Source organism: Cotesia glomerata, linkage group LG2 (assembly GCF_020080835.1).
Source record: "Cotesia glomerata isolate CgM1 linkage group LG2, MPM_Cglom_v2.3, whole genome shotgun sequence".
Classification (NCBI taxonomy): Eukaryota; Metazoa; Arthropoda; class Insecta; order Hymenoptera; family Braconidae; genus Cotesia; species Cotesia glomerata.
In genome coordinates, this window is record NC_058159.1 from 1937436 (window position 1) to 1953532 (window position 16097).

General features: G+C 30.0%; 2 protein-coding genes across 2 annotated transcripts; both read right to left on the bottom strand.

Annotated features, from left to right (window-relative positions):
- Positions 1-68: 68 nt before the first annotated feature.
- Positions 69-5762, bottom strand: LOC123259467. The gene is made up of 4 exons (XM_044720003.1): positions 2070-5762; positions 663-833; positions 368-584; positions 69-277 (listed from the first exon to the last, which is right to left on the bottom strand). The coding sequence occupies exons 1-4, from the start codon at positions 5556-5558 to the stop codon at positions 258-260; spliced, it is 3897 nt and encodes a 1298-aa protein (XP_044575938.1). The 5' UTR covers positions 5559-5762; the 3' UTR covers positions 69-257.
- A 4119-nt stretch (positions 5763-9881) lies between these two features.
- On the bottom strand, positions 9882-15842 carry LOC123259258. The gene is made up of 4 exons (XM_044719600.1): positions 12314-15842; positions 12052-12228; positions 10175-10803; positions 9882-10088 (listed from the first exon to the last, which is right to left on the bottom strand). Exons 1-4 carry the CDS (start codon positions 15755-15757, stop codon positions 9938-9940), a joined length of 4401 nt encoding a protein of 1466 aa, XP_044575535.1. The 5' UTR covers positions 15758-15842; the 3' UTR covers positions 9882-9937.
- Between the last annotated feature and the right edge of the window lie 255 nt (positions 15843-16097).

The window sequence follows — 16097 nt, forward strand, 5'->3', positions numbered from 1 at the left end:
AATCGAATAGAAATTTTGTTAAAAAAAAATGAAAATTAAAGTAGTTGATTCGACATAAAAATGTTTACTAAAATTTTTTTAATATAAAAATACTCTTGGCATCAATAAATATTACGATGATAGTTAATTTGTTTTTACTTATACTCTATGTACAAAAAATATAAATTGTGCGTATTGATACCATTGATGGTATTTGTAAACTTGAAGCCCAGTTTTTTTTTGGAAGAATCAGTTTATGGGAAATATTAAACTGTCGATTATTCTAATTCAACAATTTCTAAAAAAAAAAAAAAATTTTTTTTTTAAATATTGATTTATAATTAAATAGAAATTAAATTATAGAAAAATAATTAAAATTGAAACTTACCAACATCATTGTCTGAACTATTTACATTTTTCCCGGTTGACAATTGAGTCTTAGATTGCTTTGTCTGAGTCGCCTGTGCGGTTTCCAACGTACATACATTGCTTATTTTAATCGAAGATTGGGTAATCATCGCAGAATTTTCATAGTCTAGAATTGAAGGTAATATCCACTCGCCTTTGCAACTATTCATCAGTCTTGGTAAGTCGTAAAAAATTGTCTGAAAAATTAATGTATTTAGAAAAAAATTAAATAATTTTAGCTATCTAAATGATTTAATCTTAATAAAAGCTCATACCTTTATAGTATAATTTTTATGAGGATGAAATTTGTTCAGTCTGAAGTCTTGAGATAATTGTGTTGAATGTTCACTAGATATCAAATTAGTTTCAATGATCTTCATTAAATCCTTGAAATGATTAGTAATATTACAGGGAGGCAACAGTCTTATTAGTTTTAATATTACTACCTGTAAAAAAATAATCAGAGTTGATTTTTAAAAATTTAATTTATAACTAGCAACCTTGCAGTCACATAGTGACTGCCGGGAGTTGTGAATTATAAAAAAATAAAATTTTGCTTTATTAAATAATGACTTTTGTTGAATTGCACTGTACTTTCTTAACTATTGAAAATTTTAAAGTTATAAGCTCATCCCGATGTTACACTCATCAAGAGCTTTCATTTGAGTACCCACATGTATTTTTATATATTTTTCATATATACATATATATAATATATAATATATATAAATATATGAAAAAGTGATGTGGGTACTCAAATGAAAGGTCTTGATGAATGTAACATCGGGATGAGCTTATATCTTTAAAAATTTCAATATTTCACAAGATACAAGACCAATTAAATTAAATTGAGTATCTTTGAAAAAGTCTTGACCCGGAGTTGTGCCTTTTCATGGTATCATATCATTCTCACCAATAGTCAATTTATAATGATAAGTACATAGGCTGCATTCGAAAATGATCTATCTCTAGATACATAATTAAGAAATGACCTTGTATCTCGTGAACTATTGACATTTTTAGAGATATAAGCTCACCCTGACATTAAATTCATCGAGACCTTTCATTTGAGTACCCACATCAATTTTTTCATATATTTATATGTATATATGATATATATATGTATATATGAAAAATATATAAAAATGCATATGGGTACTCAAATGAATGCTTTTGATGAGTGTAACATCAGGATGAGCTTATATCTCTAAAAATGTCAATAGTTAAGAAAGTACAGTGCAATTTAGCATATTTAAGAAACGACCTTATACCTTGAGAACTATTGACATTTTTAAAGATATAAGCTCATCCTGATGTTATACTCATTAAGACCTTTCATTTGAGTACCCACATCAATTTTTCATATATTTTATATATTTATATATATTATATATATGTATATATAATAAATATATGAAAATGCATGTGGGTACTCAAATGAAAGCTCTTGATGAGTGTAACATCGGGATGAGCTTATATCTTTAAAAACGTAAATATTTAAGAAAGTACATTGCAATTTAACAAAAGTCATTATTTAATAAAGCAAAATATTATTTATTTATAGTCCACAACTCCTGGCAGTCACATAGTGACTAAAAGGTTGTTAGTTCCCATAAAAATCTAAAAAATTGTCAAAGTCTATAAATTTCAATATCACAATATTAAAAAAAATAAAAAATTACCTGACAGTAACACCCATGATACTCCTTATTATAAATAAACGCATCAAGTTTCATAATAGCAGTTCTGATAAACACCAAAACCTGACTTTTAGGCAGCGCATTAATAGCAACATGAAGAATAATCAACGCGACCGAAGTAACACTCTCCTTATTATTCTTCACCTTATCAAAAAGTTTCCACAAATCCTCCAAAGTTTTGGCATAGCTCAAAAAAATTTTAATCAGCAGCCACTCTTGAAGCGTTCTGACAATCGGCGAGACCTTCTCCACCACAAACGATTCAGAAATAACCTTAATAATTTGAAAAGCTCTATCCTGGTTAAGATAAGGCTGCAAAACCATCAACATTTGCATCACCCGGCACTTGATCCTATCAGAATTCAAATCACATTTGACCTTGCGTTCCTCCAGTTCAGCAATCAGAGTTCCCACCAACTCCTTAAAACTCTTTCCCTGCCTCAGCATCGAGCAAAACAAGAGGACGAGCCTCGCGCGACTGGTCATATCAACAGCCGCCAGATTTCTTCTTTCAGGATTAGAATTATTAAATGTAAAAAACTGGACCTGTGCCTCCAGTCTCTCCTTAATCGGATCTTCTTCAGACACATAAATCAGCATCTTCAACGCAATATTCTGGAAGAATACAAACGACTCTTCCCCAACTGATATCAATTTCTTCACCAGCAAGCGTCTCAATCTTGCAATAGCCTTTCCTTTGTCCCACATCGCAGCAATATAGCCTACTCCTTCATTGCGGAGCTTATCCGCGCCTTTAAATCCGACAATCTGGACCGAAAATTCAGCAAAAAGCTCGTAGCATTTAAAAAAAACGTCATTTTTTTCCATAGACCAGAGATAATTCCAGACTAATTCAAAAAACGGTTCAATAACGTTGCCATAATTGTCAATGCACGTCAGGTACAACATTTTAGTCATCAATTCAATAGCAGATGGCATTATCTGTTCTTTCTCCAGCGCCAACAATTGCTGGAGAGTCTTAACAGGTCCCGATATCAAAAAAGGACTGTTGTTAGGCACCAGCTTTATAGTTTGAACGATAGAGCGCGCTATTAAGCTATAGCACTCCTTCGCCATTTTGTGCGCTTCGCCATTTTCTTTAAACTTCACTTCCTTAGAGAGCATATTAGAATTTAGCAGCAATTTTAAAGTATTTACATTGTATTTTTCTAAATATTTAATGCAAATGTACTGCAATCTTAAAGCGAAGAGATATTTAAGGTCTTTATACTCATCATTGCTCATAATTTCAATTACTCGTTCAGTTCCTGATAAAACTTTGATGAAATATCCGCAGTAATCTTCTACTTTAGAAGTTATTAATTCAGAAATTGTCTGGAAAGTTTCGGTGTAAATTTCCAATTCGTTATATGAGTAAACTATTGGACGTTCAAAAGTGCTGAATACTGAGACTAGTACAGATTCTAACACGGCCATAAATGAATTAATTGTGAAATTAAGCTTGTCAATCCCGCAAATTTGGGTCAGACCAAGGAAGAAATAATTTAGTAATTGTAAAATTTTAGTATGGTGGATTTTATCTACATACTTTTGCTGGTTTTCATCCACGATTATTATATTAAATATTGTGCACATAGCTTTCAATTCTGAAGCGTTAGAAGCTCGAAAAATTAACGAAGCTGCGAATAAATAGACGGTCATTTTTGCGAATTCTTCTAGACCTGTAATATCTTGGTTTTTTTTAACTAATATCTTAGATAATTTTTCACACTGGCTGTAAATATACTGCGCAGCTTGATCAGGTGTGACTTTATTCCTCAGAGAATTGATAATAAATTCATGGCAAGAACTTGCAGCTTCTAACTTTGGAAAAATTCGGGATAAAATATCCAGCGCGGCTTGATTTGATACCCCAGCGAAGATGTTTATAATATTAATAATATTCTGGCAGAAAAAATTAATTGAAACTGACAATTGATTGCTTAAATTTTGATCAATGATAATTTCCAGGCATTTTAATTCTTCTTCTTCGAATCTATTGAATTGAACGTGATAATTTATCATGTAGCCGGCTTTGCAAAGGCAGTAGATTATGTAAAATAAAGGAACCGGTTCCCAGGAGACTTGAGACATGTAAAAAATAAATTTTTTAACCAAAGAAACTTGCGCGTACTCGGCTTTTACGAATAATTCTGCTAGTTCTTTTATAATTTGAGTTTCTATGCAGAAAGTCTCGCTGTCGTGAATAGCGACGTTGTTTAACGTGTTAATTAAAAGAACCAACAAGTCGTCGTAGTAGAATCTTGGATCTAACTTTAGCAGGGTGATTAATCCCACTTCAACGACTTCAATTGTCTTGTGAGCAAGCACGCGTTTAAAAATACACTCCAGCCAGATGAAATCTAGGCAGTTTAAGCATAAAATACAATGAAAGTAATGAAACTGGATAAGTATTTCCAATTGAACTACCGTCTGGTGGATTAAGCTTCCCTGGTCTTCTTCCAAGCTTTCAATAAGTAAAAAAAAATAATTAACTGCGTGCTTTACAGCCATTTCTGATTTGTAATTAGGACAGCCTATAAACGGTACTAAATTGGTTTGATTTAAAGTGATTTGATATTTATCAAGAAAGTTTAAGATTCTTTTCATACTATGGAGTCCTAATTTGTGATTTTGCTCCACAGGGGACATCAAACCTTGGAGAATTAACTGCCAGAGCATTTCACTGCGGCAGCAGTTTAAATTAATTGATAATTTTTCGGGAGATGAGAGCGCTAGGACGTCGTCTATCACGACGTTAAGAAGAGACAGGGATTTTTCCCAGTCACTGGAAGGATAATTTAATATCATGACCCAGAGATAGTCTAGCGCGATTCTTTTTTCGAGTGTTTTAACCAGTTTAGTGATTATAGCTACAAAAAGCACCCAGTCTTTTAAAGTAATGTCCTTGTACCAGATAATAATCTCTTCTAGGATAAGATGACTAGCTTCTGTGAGCTCATGCTGGTCTGGAGAGTGCTTCAAGCATAGTGCGTCTACGAAGCACTCTGTTACTTTGTAATAAATATTACTATCATTTTTTTTATCTTTTGCTGAAGCTATAAAATTTTTGTAAAATTCCCCAATAACTGGGACGCTAAAGTAGAGTTTTAAATGCAAAACTATTATTTCATACAAAATCGGAATTAATTCTTTACCTTCTTTGTCGTAATTTTCGTAGATGTATTTTGTGATTATATTAAAGAGAGTTTGGTCGAAATTAAGGACTGACTCAGGAGAGCCGGTGGTTAAATTGTACTCGTAGCAGAGCACTGTGTAAAATCCGTCGGCTATTCTTTTGGTAATGGAGCCTTCGGAGATTTTTTTTATGTACTTGCCGACTATTTTGTGGATCACTAGCAAAGGATTCGCCTCGAAGTCGTCGTCCAGCACTCCTAGGACTTCTATTGGTGACACTATGGTTTTTTTGTACAGCAAATCGCGGTTATTCATTTTTTCTAGGGCTGTCATGGTCAGCTCTTGGAGGTTGACTTAATTGTGGTTCATGATAAATCTCATTTTTTAAGGTAATTTCTTGTTTGACACTAATGATTCTTATCTTGATATATAATAACACAACACTAACAAAAACATTGCATAAGGTTATAAACACTACACGTGGTAGGGGTACGCATGCTCCTTATGATGGACTGGTAGACTTCTATTGGTACTAAACCACTGACACTATACTGAGAGAGTTCTGTTTTTAGTATAGTTAGTGGTGGGAGAGTTAAATGTAAATAATACTGAAGTTAGCCGACAGTTGTCAATTTTAAAAATTTTTTTAAGAAATCAATTAGAATAAAAAAAAAAAAAAAGGACATTCGGCAGCCGAAATGGAAGTAGATTTTATGATGAATAATAAAAAAATACTACTAAGGTAAAAGCCCCAATTATTGACGGGGGTCTAAATATTGACACCCTAAATTATTTTTAAATATATTAAATTATCTGTAATAAGAATAACGATCAAATAAATTTTTATTAAATTCTAATTAATTAAAAAATTGAAAAAAATCACATTCAGTTCAAAATATTAAATATTAATTATTAAAAAAAAATAAAGTTAGCACCAGTTCATCAAATCAGCTTACGAGCGTCTATTTTCTTAACAACTTTGGTTAGAAAAGCATTTTTTTTAACTGCCGAGTTTAAATTAATTGTTTCATGTAATTATATGATCTATTTTTTTTTTAATTAACAATATATGAAATATTTATAAAATTAAATAATCGAAATTAATTGTATGCTTTATGATATTTAAATAATGGGAGTCAATAACTAGTTCATAATTTTTATGGTGAATCCCATATTGACAGCCAGTCGACAGCGCTATGACGCCTTTTTTTTTTAAGTATAAAATACGTTATATACGCGATTATATTCAAGGCTTTTAAGGTAGTACCCTCGCCAGAGTCGTTTTCTTAGGATTTTTTTTTAACTTCGGCAGATTAATATTCATATAATTCTGCGTCGATTGGCGCAATTTGAAAATTTTTGACCATTTAGTTTCAGAGATATTTAATTTCAAAGTTTGAGTTTTGAACGCTCTTTTACATTGCGGTATACGGGATATCGAAAAGTTTACCTACAAACATTTTTATATCTCAGAAACTTTTCTTAGGATTCTTTTAAAAAACTAGAGTAACGTTAACTAACAACTAAACAATTTTTTAAAAATAATTTCATTGATAATTACCACACAGTTTCAGAGAGATTTATTAATAAGTAATGAAAAATTTACCAGACTTTAGCCGAGGAGGGGATACGTTAATAAAACTGTGGCAACAACGCAAGTTTTGTGAGCCGCGAAAAAAATATGAGACGCGCATGCGCTGAAAAATTTGAAAAGTTTAATTTACTTTAAGTGTAACATTATAGTTATTAATTTTATTTATTTAAAAAAAGTAACAATGATTATTTTATGAAAATAAGTATTTTTCTATATTTATAAAAATTCAAAAAGTTAATAAGTTGAATATAATAATATATATTAATCTTTCATAAGTTATAAAAAATAATAGTCAGATGAAATAATAAAAAAATACTAAAATTTAAAATCCGTAAATACATCAACATAAAAATTCAATTACTGATTTTTCTGAAAAAACAAAACAATATTGTCAATTATTTTTTTTCTATTTGTTATTTGCATATTTGCTAGTGATTTCTGTCGTTTTTCAAGGACTTTTTTTTATGAATCGTCCTTTATAAGTCAATTTTTCAGACATTGTAATTATATTTCCGAATAAATGTATGTAAATAAATAAATAAACGCATGTGTCAAAACAGAGGTTAATCTACAGTTAGTCCAAAACACTACAGTATCCCATAATAAAATTCCCATAATAAAATTGAGATGAAATTCCCATAATAAAATTGAGATGAAATGTATGTGGCATCAAACTATTCGTAACGTGATTGGTCGAATGTATCATAAGCATGAAAATATATGCAAACTCTATAGTCAAGGCGCGCGCTTGCGCGCGCAAATTTGAATTCTAGTAACCACTATAAAATATCTTAACGCTCACGCAGTGTTGCCAGACTTTTCAAACGATCAGTTTCTCGTTTGTGATTGGCTAAAATAAGTACATAAACAGCAAAAAGTTTTAGGCTTGTCAATAATGACTCTAAAGTATATGTACCATACACTCTAGCACAAACTTTTGACGACGGAAGTCGCGAGGGTACTACCTTAACTGTCAAATAACTCGGCGTGTTTTAGTGTTAAATAAGTTTTTAAATAAATTGTTATATTTTTCATAATAATTATTCATTCATAGAAATTATTATTAATTAACTTTAATAATATTGATTACTTCATATCAAGTTTTTGATATTTAAATAACAATATAACCAAATGATTCGACGCATGTGCAGTAGGGGCGTCAATAATTGGGGTTACGGTACGTCAATAATTAGATCAATCAGTTTTTTAACCCGTCAATAATTGGTGTGTCCAGATCATATATTTAATTATTTAAAATTAATTAGTAAATATCAGTGATTATCATTTTAAAAAAAGAAATTGATTAGTTAAAACATTACTGAAGACATTACCACAAACAAAATTCATCGATATTTATATTTGATTGCTTAAAAAAAATGAAATCATAACTTTGTCTCTTATAGCGTCAATAATTGGGGCTTTTACCTTAGGGTAGCATACGAAAAAAAAAAAAATAAATTTCTGTTTGATTAAACAGCAATGACGTCAAAACGAATGCAAAAGTAAAATTTCATTGAATCTGTCTGAGAAAGTAGGTGATTTTTGGCCTAGACTGATAATCAGGTACACAAATTAAAGCTTATTTGATAAGCTTTCAGATGCCATTTATATAATTTTAATAAGATATCGCGTTCAATTGTAATTGCACGGAAATACGGTAAAAGTGAAAATTTTTGCGATTTTTTTAAATTTTTGAATTGCTATTATTCCTAAACTATTTAATTTGGAGAAATAAATAAGTACACAAATTAAAGCTTATTAAATAACCTTTCAAATGCAATTTACAGAAATACGATAGGATGTTGCGTTCCATTGTTATTGCACGGAAATAAGGTAAAAGTGAAAATTTTTTGCGATTTTGAAAATTTTTGAATTGCTCTCATTTCTAAACTAATCGACAGATTTAGCTCATCTTAAAACTTAACCTCGGAAATAATCCTAAGAATAAGTATGTTACGTTTTATTGAGATCCGTATAGAATTACGGAAGTTAGAGAAGAGAAAATGCCGATTATATCGTATATATATAAATACATACATATATAAACTTTTGAACCATATGCATTTTCTGAATCCGTTTGACGAGCTGAGTCGAAACATAGCAAAATTTTTCAAAAGTTCCGTCATGAGGACCAATGCAATAGTTAGGGTACTCAATAGGGTACTCAAATGAAAGCTCTTGATGAGTATAACATCAAGATGAGCTTATATCTTTAAAAATGTCAATAGTTCATGAGATATAAGGTAACTTCTTAATTATTGATATTTTTTAAGATATAAGCTCATCATGATGTTACACTCATCAAGAGCTTTCATTTGAGTACCCATCTGCACTTTTGACATATATTATCATATATATAAATATATAATATATAATATATATAAATATATTAAAAATTGATGTGGGTACTCAAATGAAAGATCTCGATGAGTATAACATCAAGATGAGCTTATATCTTTAAAAATGTCAATAGTTCACAAGATACAAGGGCATTTCTTAATTATTGATATTTTTAAAGATATAAGCTCATTCCGATGTTACACTCATCCAGAGCTTTCATTTGAGTACCCACATGCATTTTCATATATACATATATATAATATATATAAACTAGAATTTGAATTTGCGCGCGCAAGCGCGCGCCTGACTATAGCATTTGCATATATTTTCATGCTTATGATATATTCGACCAATCACGTTACGAATAGTTTGATGCCACATACATTTCATCTCAATTTTATATTAGGATGATATATTCGACCAATCACGTTACGAATAGTTTGATGCCACATACATTTCATCTCAATTTTATATTAGGATATTAGGATTTTATATTAGGATATATGAAAAATTGATGTGGGTACTCAAATGAAACGTCTCGATGAGTGTAACATCGGGATGAGCTTACATCTTTACAAATGTCGATAGATCATAAGATACAAGGTCGTTTCTTAATTATGTTAAATTGCACTATACTTTCTTAAATATTTATAAATTTATGAATATATCATAAATAAATTAGTAATAATAAATTTTAATAAAAATAGATTATGAAAAAAAAATAATTTGAATTTATTTTCATTATAAATTTATAAAAATAAATACTTAATTATAATAATTATGAAAATATATATTGTTGTGCGTAATGCCACATACAAATAGCACCAGTGACATGAACATTTAGCGACCTAACAACACCAGCCTGAGGAATTTCGATACAAACATCCATCAGAGGAATTAAATTCGCCGGCATTCCGATTTTTTCATTTCTAAAAAAAATAATTAAAAAAAAATTAATGCTTGGTAATTAATAAAAAATTTTAGATTAAATAAAATTTGATCAAAGAATAATTACCCCAAGACTAGAACAGTTTTTTTATCAAATTTGACATCAGTAAGACAGACACTATTCACAGTTTGCTCAGCGCCGACGATTTTCCACCCTAGAGAACTTTTCTCTAGTAGATAATCTCTGAGCTCATGAGCCTTCACCTCTGTTATCTGGACCCACTTTTCAGCAGACACACTCAGCATCTGAAACTCTTTGTTCTCGACATACTTCATACTACTGAGGACCAATTGCTTAGCGCAAAAAATTTCAGCAGTTCTCGCGAGCCCGCCTAAATTTGCCATACTGTCTATCAAACTAGCAACGACAATCAATCCAGTGTCATCAGCTAGTTTTAGTCGTCTCAATGTTCCTGATAAATCTTCTTCCAACGGAATCATTGATTTCCAAGGCATTATTTTCTTTTGAACATCGTCAGAATTTTCAAGATTGATTTCTTCTTCATCCAATTCTTGACATCGCGTTTTTGTCATTTGAGATGGGGAGATGTTTTCTAGTGTGTATTCATTATTTACGAAATTTTGAGCGTCAATATTATTTAGTTTGTAGACTGAAGATAAATGTTCAAAAATCTTTGGTGATATCCATTCGTCTTTTGACATGTTTAATAATCTTGGGACGTCATAAAATATTGTCTAGAAAAAAAAAAGATTATTAGAAAAATTTCAAGATTTTCGTAATGAAGAAATAATAATAATAATAAGTTTTTTTTTCAATTATTTATTATTACTAGCAAAATTTTATAAAATAAATAAAATTTTGCTTTATTAAATAATTACTTTTGTTAAATTGCACTGTACTTTCTTAACTATTGACCTTTTTAAAGATATAAGCTCATTCCGATGTTACACTCATCAAGAGCTTTCATTTGAGTACCCACATGCATTTTGATATATTTTTCATATATACATATATATAATATATATAAATATATGAAAAATTGATGTGGATACTCAAATGAAAGCTCTTGATGAGTATAACATCAAGATGAGCTTATATCTTTAAAAATGTCAATAGTTCACAAGATATAAGGTTATTTCTTAAGTATTGATATTTTTAAAGATATAAGCTCATTCTGATATTACACTCATCGAAACCTTTCATTTGAGTACCCACATCAATTTTTCATATATTTATATATATTATATATATATATGTATATATGAAAAATATATCAAAAATGCAAGTGGGTACTCAAATGAAAGCTCTTGATGAGTGTAACATCAAGATGAGCTTATATCTTTAAAAATGTCCATATTTCACAAGATACAAGGTCATTTTTTAATTATTGATATTTTTAAAGATATAAACTCATCCCGATGTTACACTCATCAAGAGCTTTCATTTGAGTACCCACGTGCATTTTGATAAATTTTTCATATATATAAATATATAACATACATAAATATATAAAAAAATTGATGTGGGTACTTAAATGAAAGGTCTTGATGAGTATAACATTAAGATGAGCTTATATCTTTAAAAATGTCCATATTTCACAAGATACAAAGTCATTTCTTAATTATTGATATTTTTAAAGATATAAGCTCATCCCGATGTTACATTCATCAAGAGTTTTGATTTGAATACCCACTTGCATTTTTGACATATTTTTCATATATATATATATATATAAATATATGAAAAATCGATGTGAGTACTCAAATGAAAGGTCTCGATGAGTGTAACATCAGAATAAGCTTATATCTTTGAAAATGCCAATAGTTCACAAGATACAAGGTCATTTAACCACAAAAACCAATTTTATCATATAAATACACTTCCAACAAAATTTTCCTCATTCTTTTAATAATATAAATTATTATTTTCATTAAATAAATTAATTCAATTTATAAAGTATAAATAGAAATAAAAATTCTTACCGTAAGAGTAAAATTTTTAACAGGATTAAATTTAGTAAAATAAAAGTCTTCACAGAGCTTCATTGAATTTTTGTACATATTCCCTCTTAGTAGACTTTCATCAATAGACTTTTTTAAAATATCATAATTACAAACCGAAGATGAAGGAATCATTTCAAATAACTTCGCCAGCACCGTCTATAAAAGAAAAAAAAAAAAACAAACATTAGTAAATATCTATTTACCAAATATCAAAACTTAATCTTATAGAAAAAACTATCACCTGACAATAAAGTCTAACAACAAATTGCTGACTGAAAGAGCAAGACAGAAGTTGAGAAGTAGCATCTTTGACAAACAACTGCTGAATTTCCCCAGAAAAATTCCTCGAAACATGATAAATAATCGAAGCAATTGATGTAATACTCCCAGGCCTTTCTTCTTTGGCCCTCTCTAAAAGTCCCCAGAGTTTTTCCAACAATTTAGGAGTATCCAAATAAATTTTAATCAGCAGCCACTCCTGCATCATTCTCACCGTAGGCTGATTACTCTCAACAATAATCAACTCCCCAATCGTGTCATGTATCTTTATTAAATTTTCTTCTTTCAACCCATGTATTGACGCGATTACCAGCAACAATTGCATCACTCGATGCTTTATTTTATGCAAATTTGAGTCATTATAATACCTTTTATTCCGGTGTGCTTCCAATATCGACAAAAGCATCTCCACAATATCATCTTCTTTTTCAGAAACAGACTTTTGGTTACTCTTCAGTGCTTCAATTATCAAAAACACCGACTCTGCTCGAAAAAGTGTCTCAACATAAACTCTAATATCATTTTTACCGCAAAAATTAACATCGTAACAATATTTAACATCAAAATTATTAAACAAAAAAACCTGAGCTTGTATTTCAATTTTTCTTTCCCGCCCAATATTAGTTTCAATAAAACTCTGCATAATAACATCCCAATAATTAATTATTTCTTCTCCAAGCAACCAAAATTTACTCCAAAGCAAGTTTCTTAACCCAGAAATATCTTCACTTTTAAAATTTATTTTATAAATATACTCTCTAACCTCCAAAGGAACAAACTTATTAATTTCCATTAAACATTCTATAAATTGCTTACAAGCGTTCCAAAATTCATCATCGCGATTCATGTCCCACAAATTTACCCAACAAGCTTCTACTAAACATTTAACAACATCCATATTCTTCTCCATGTTAATTTTTTTTTTAGTCAACAAGCATGGCAATAATTTAATTACTGAGTTTATTACACACTCTTTACCCCAGTCGATCAACTTTACCAAGCTCAGTAATATTTCTTCATAGTCTTCAATAATATCTACAGAGTAAGACACCAAAAGAAGAAATATTTCACCGATTAGTTTGTAACAATCAAAGGTTACTCTTCTTTCTTCGCTGATCCGATTCTCGGAACTCAGAGGGCGCTTGCATAGTTCCATTACCGACTTTACGCCCTCTAGATTCGGCGTCTCTAAGTACTCAACACAACTTTTGATTACAGTAAGTGTGAATAATAATTTTGTGTTAGTAACTTCATTTTGAACAATTGAATTTAAAGCAGAAGAATTTATACTGTTTAAATACTCCCGGAAAATTGTATTATTTTTAATAAACTTTGTTATATTTTTAAAGCATATAAAATAAATAAAATAAATTTCTTCTGAAGAGTGATTAAGATTCTTGATAATAAAAGCAAGCACGGATTTTATGTGTGGTAAGAAAGTATTAGAAATAAATTCTTGATCTTTACTGGAACAATATTTTCTTAAATAATAAAAAAACCAGTTAAATAAGCTAATTATTTTTAGGCGATTGTCTTTATCAGCATACGGCCGAGATTCAATATTAATTAGTGAGTTATAAATCTCATAGAATTTCTTTAAAGATAAACACGTGGAAGATTTAAAAATTTTCTTTGCATCGTACAAAAAAGCAGTCATTTGTGCAAAGGACTTAATATCAACTTCACTGGACAAATTTGCGCTTTTAATATAATTCTCAGCTGCTTCTGATGTTAATTTATCTTTTAAATACATCCTTAAAGCGCTGCAACTCAAGCTAGAGTTTATCAAACAATTACGAGTTATAGAATAATAAATTCTAGCTAATACCTCAAGCGGAATTGGTTCCTCAGCAAACTTAAAAATAGCATCAGCTATAAAATCTCGTAATATATTCCTTAGAGACAAAGGTTGAGAGTGTAAAAATTTATCTAAGATTGTTTCCAAGGAATTTAATTGGTCTCCAGTCCACAGGTTACTTTTTACCGGACTATTTATCATATGTCCCGCTTTGTAAAGCGAAGAAATTACATAGAACAGCGGAATTGGGGTCCAATTAATTTCTCCTGCCTGGAGAATAAATTGGTTTATTAAAAGAACTTCTGAATACTCAGCTCTGACGAATAATTCAGCGAGTTCTTTAACAACCACCGGCTCAGGCTCTGATGTTTGATTGTCGTAGATAAAAGTCGTGTTTAACCCGGTTATTAATAGCTCTATCAAGTCCTGGGTGTAAATTACCGGGTCAATTTTCAGAAGAATTGTCAATCCTAATTTAATTACTCCATTAGTCTTGTGATTTAGCGCTCGGGTGAAGATACACTGGAGCCATTTGCTGTCTAGGCAATTTAAGCAATTCAAATGATCAAAGTGGAATTTAATTAAGCTTTCTAAGTGTGCAAGAACTGGAGTTACTAAATGTCCTTGTTTTTCTTCCAGACTTTCTAGAATTAAAAAAAATTTCTTCTTTAATTCTTTTATAGCCGGATTTTTTTTGTAACCAGGACAATTAATGATTGGAATTAATTTTGTTGATTTAGCTGGATGCTTTTCTAAGAAATCTAATATTTTTTTCATTATGTAAAGCCCCTGTTTGCGGTTCTGTTCTACGGAAGACATCAGTCCTTTAAAAATCAGCTGCCAGGTAGTTTCAAGGCTGCAGAATTTGCAATTTAAAGATAATATTTCTTCAGAAGAAATAGCTAGGATGTAATCTATCAAAATGTTTAGCAAAGTTAAAGATTTTTCCCAATCATTTGTATCATTTAGGATCATTTCCCACAATTGGGGTAAAATGGACACCTCATTAAACACCCGGAGAATTTTTATCACAAGAGAAATAAATATTTTCCAATCTTTCTTCTCAATTTTTGTAAAAAAAATCTTTAGTTCGGTAACAATTAATTTATCTTCTAGGATTTCTGATGACAAATGCTTCAAATATAAAGCGTCAATAAAGCACTCGAGTATTTTGTAAAAAATTTCACTGTCTTTAGGATAAATTTCTATGAAATTTTTTAACAAATTAGTCACCTCTAACACGTCGCAATAAAGTTTTAATTGTAAAACCAGTATTTCATACAGCGGGCGTATTAAATCTTCGGAGTCTTTTTCGTGGTTCGCGGTGATGAGTTTTAAAATATTAGAGAAAAAATTTTTATCAAAATCTAAGGGAAATACTGGATCAGCTTCTGGTAAATTGTACTCGTAGCAGAGCACAGTGTAAAGTCCATTTAGTATTTTTTTATTTATAATACCTTCAGACAGTTTTTTGTTGTAGTTATTCACTATTTTGTGGATTGATATCAGCGGATTGGATTCAAAGTCGGAGTCTAGGATTGCTATCACTTCTATTGGCGCAACTGTTGCTTTTTTATACAGCTGATCGCGATTATTTATTTCTTCCATTGTTTAAATTTTTTATTTTTTAATAACACTTGTTTTCAACACTTTGTTGGTCAATATAGAATTTAATTAAATTTATTTAACAGATATTTGAAAGTTTTTTAAGAAATAAATTGTGGCAAAAAAAATAGACAAAAAATTGAAAAAAAAAATTATAAGTACTATTTTTTAAAAATAGTTTTTTTGTTAAATAAAATTAAATAATTGTCTAGTAACTACTGAATTTTATGTGATATATATACACAGTCAACACGTGGAAAGTAAAGAGGTTAAAATATTTATAAACATCCTTTACAGTTTACAGTATGATCAAGTGTCCTACTAATATGTTGCGCGCGCAAGC

Bases quoted from the DNA above. Each gene is read 5' to 3' on its own strand.
- LOC123259467 (XM_044720003.1), bottom strand. From the start codon at position 5,558: ATGACAGCCCTAGAAAAAATGAATAACCGCGATTTGCTGTACAAAAAA. The intron at 834-2,069 runs GTAATTTTTTAT...ATTTTTTTACAG, and splicing joins ATCATGGGTGTTACTGTCAG to GTAGTAATATTAAAACTAAT. The intron at 278-367 runs GTAAGTTTCAAT...TTTTTTTTTTAG, and splicing joins TAGTTCAGACAATGATGTTG to AAATTGTTGAATTAGAATAA.
- LOC123259258 (XM_044719600.1), bottom strand. From the start codon at position 15,757: ATGGAAGAAATAAATAATCGCGATCAGCTGTATAAAAAAGCAACAGTT. The intron at 12,229-12,313 runs GTGATAGTTTTT...TTTCTTTTATAG, and splicing joins TTGTTAGACTTTATTGTCAG to ACGGTGCTGGCGAAGTTATT. The intron at 10,089-10,174 runs GTAATTATTCTT...TATTTTTTTTAG, and splicing joins AAAACTGTTCTAGTCTTGGG to AAATGAAAAAATCGGAATGC.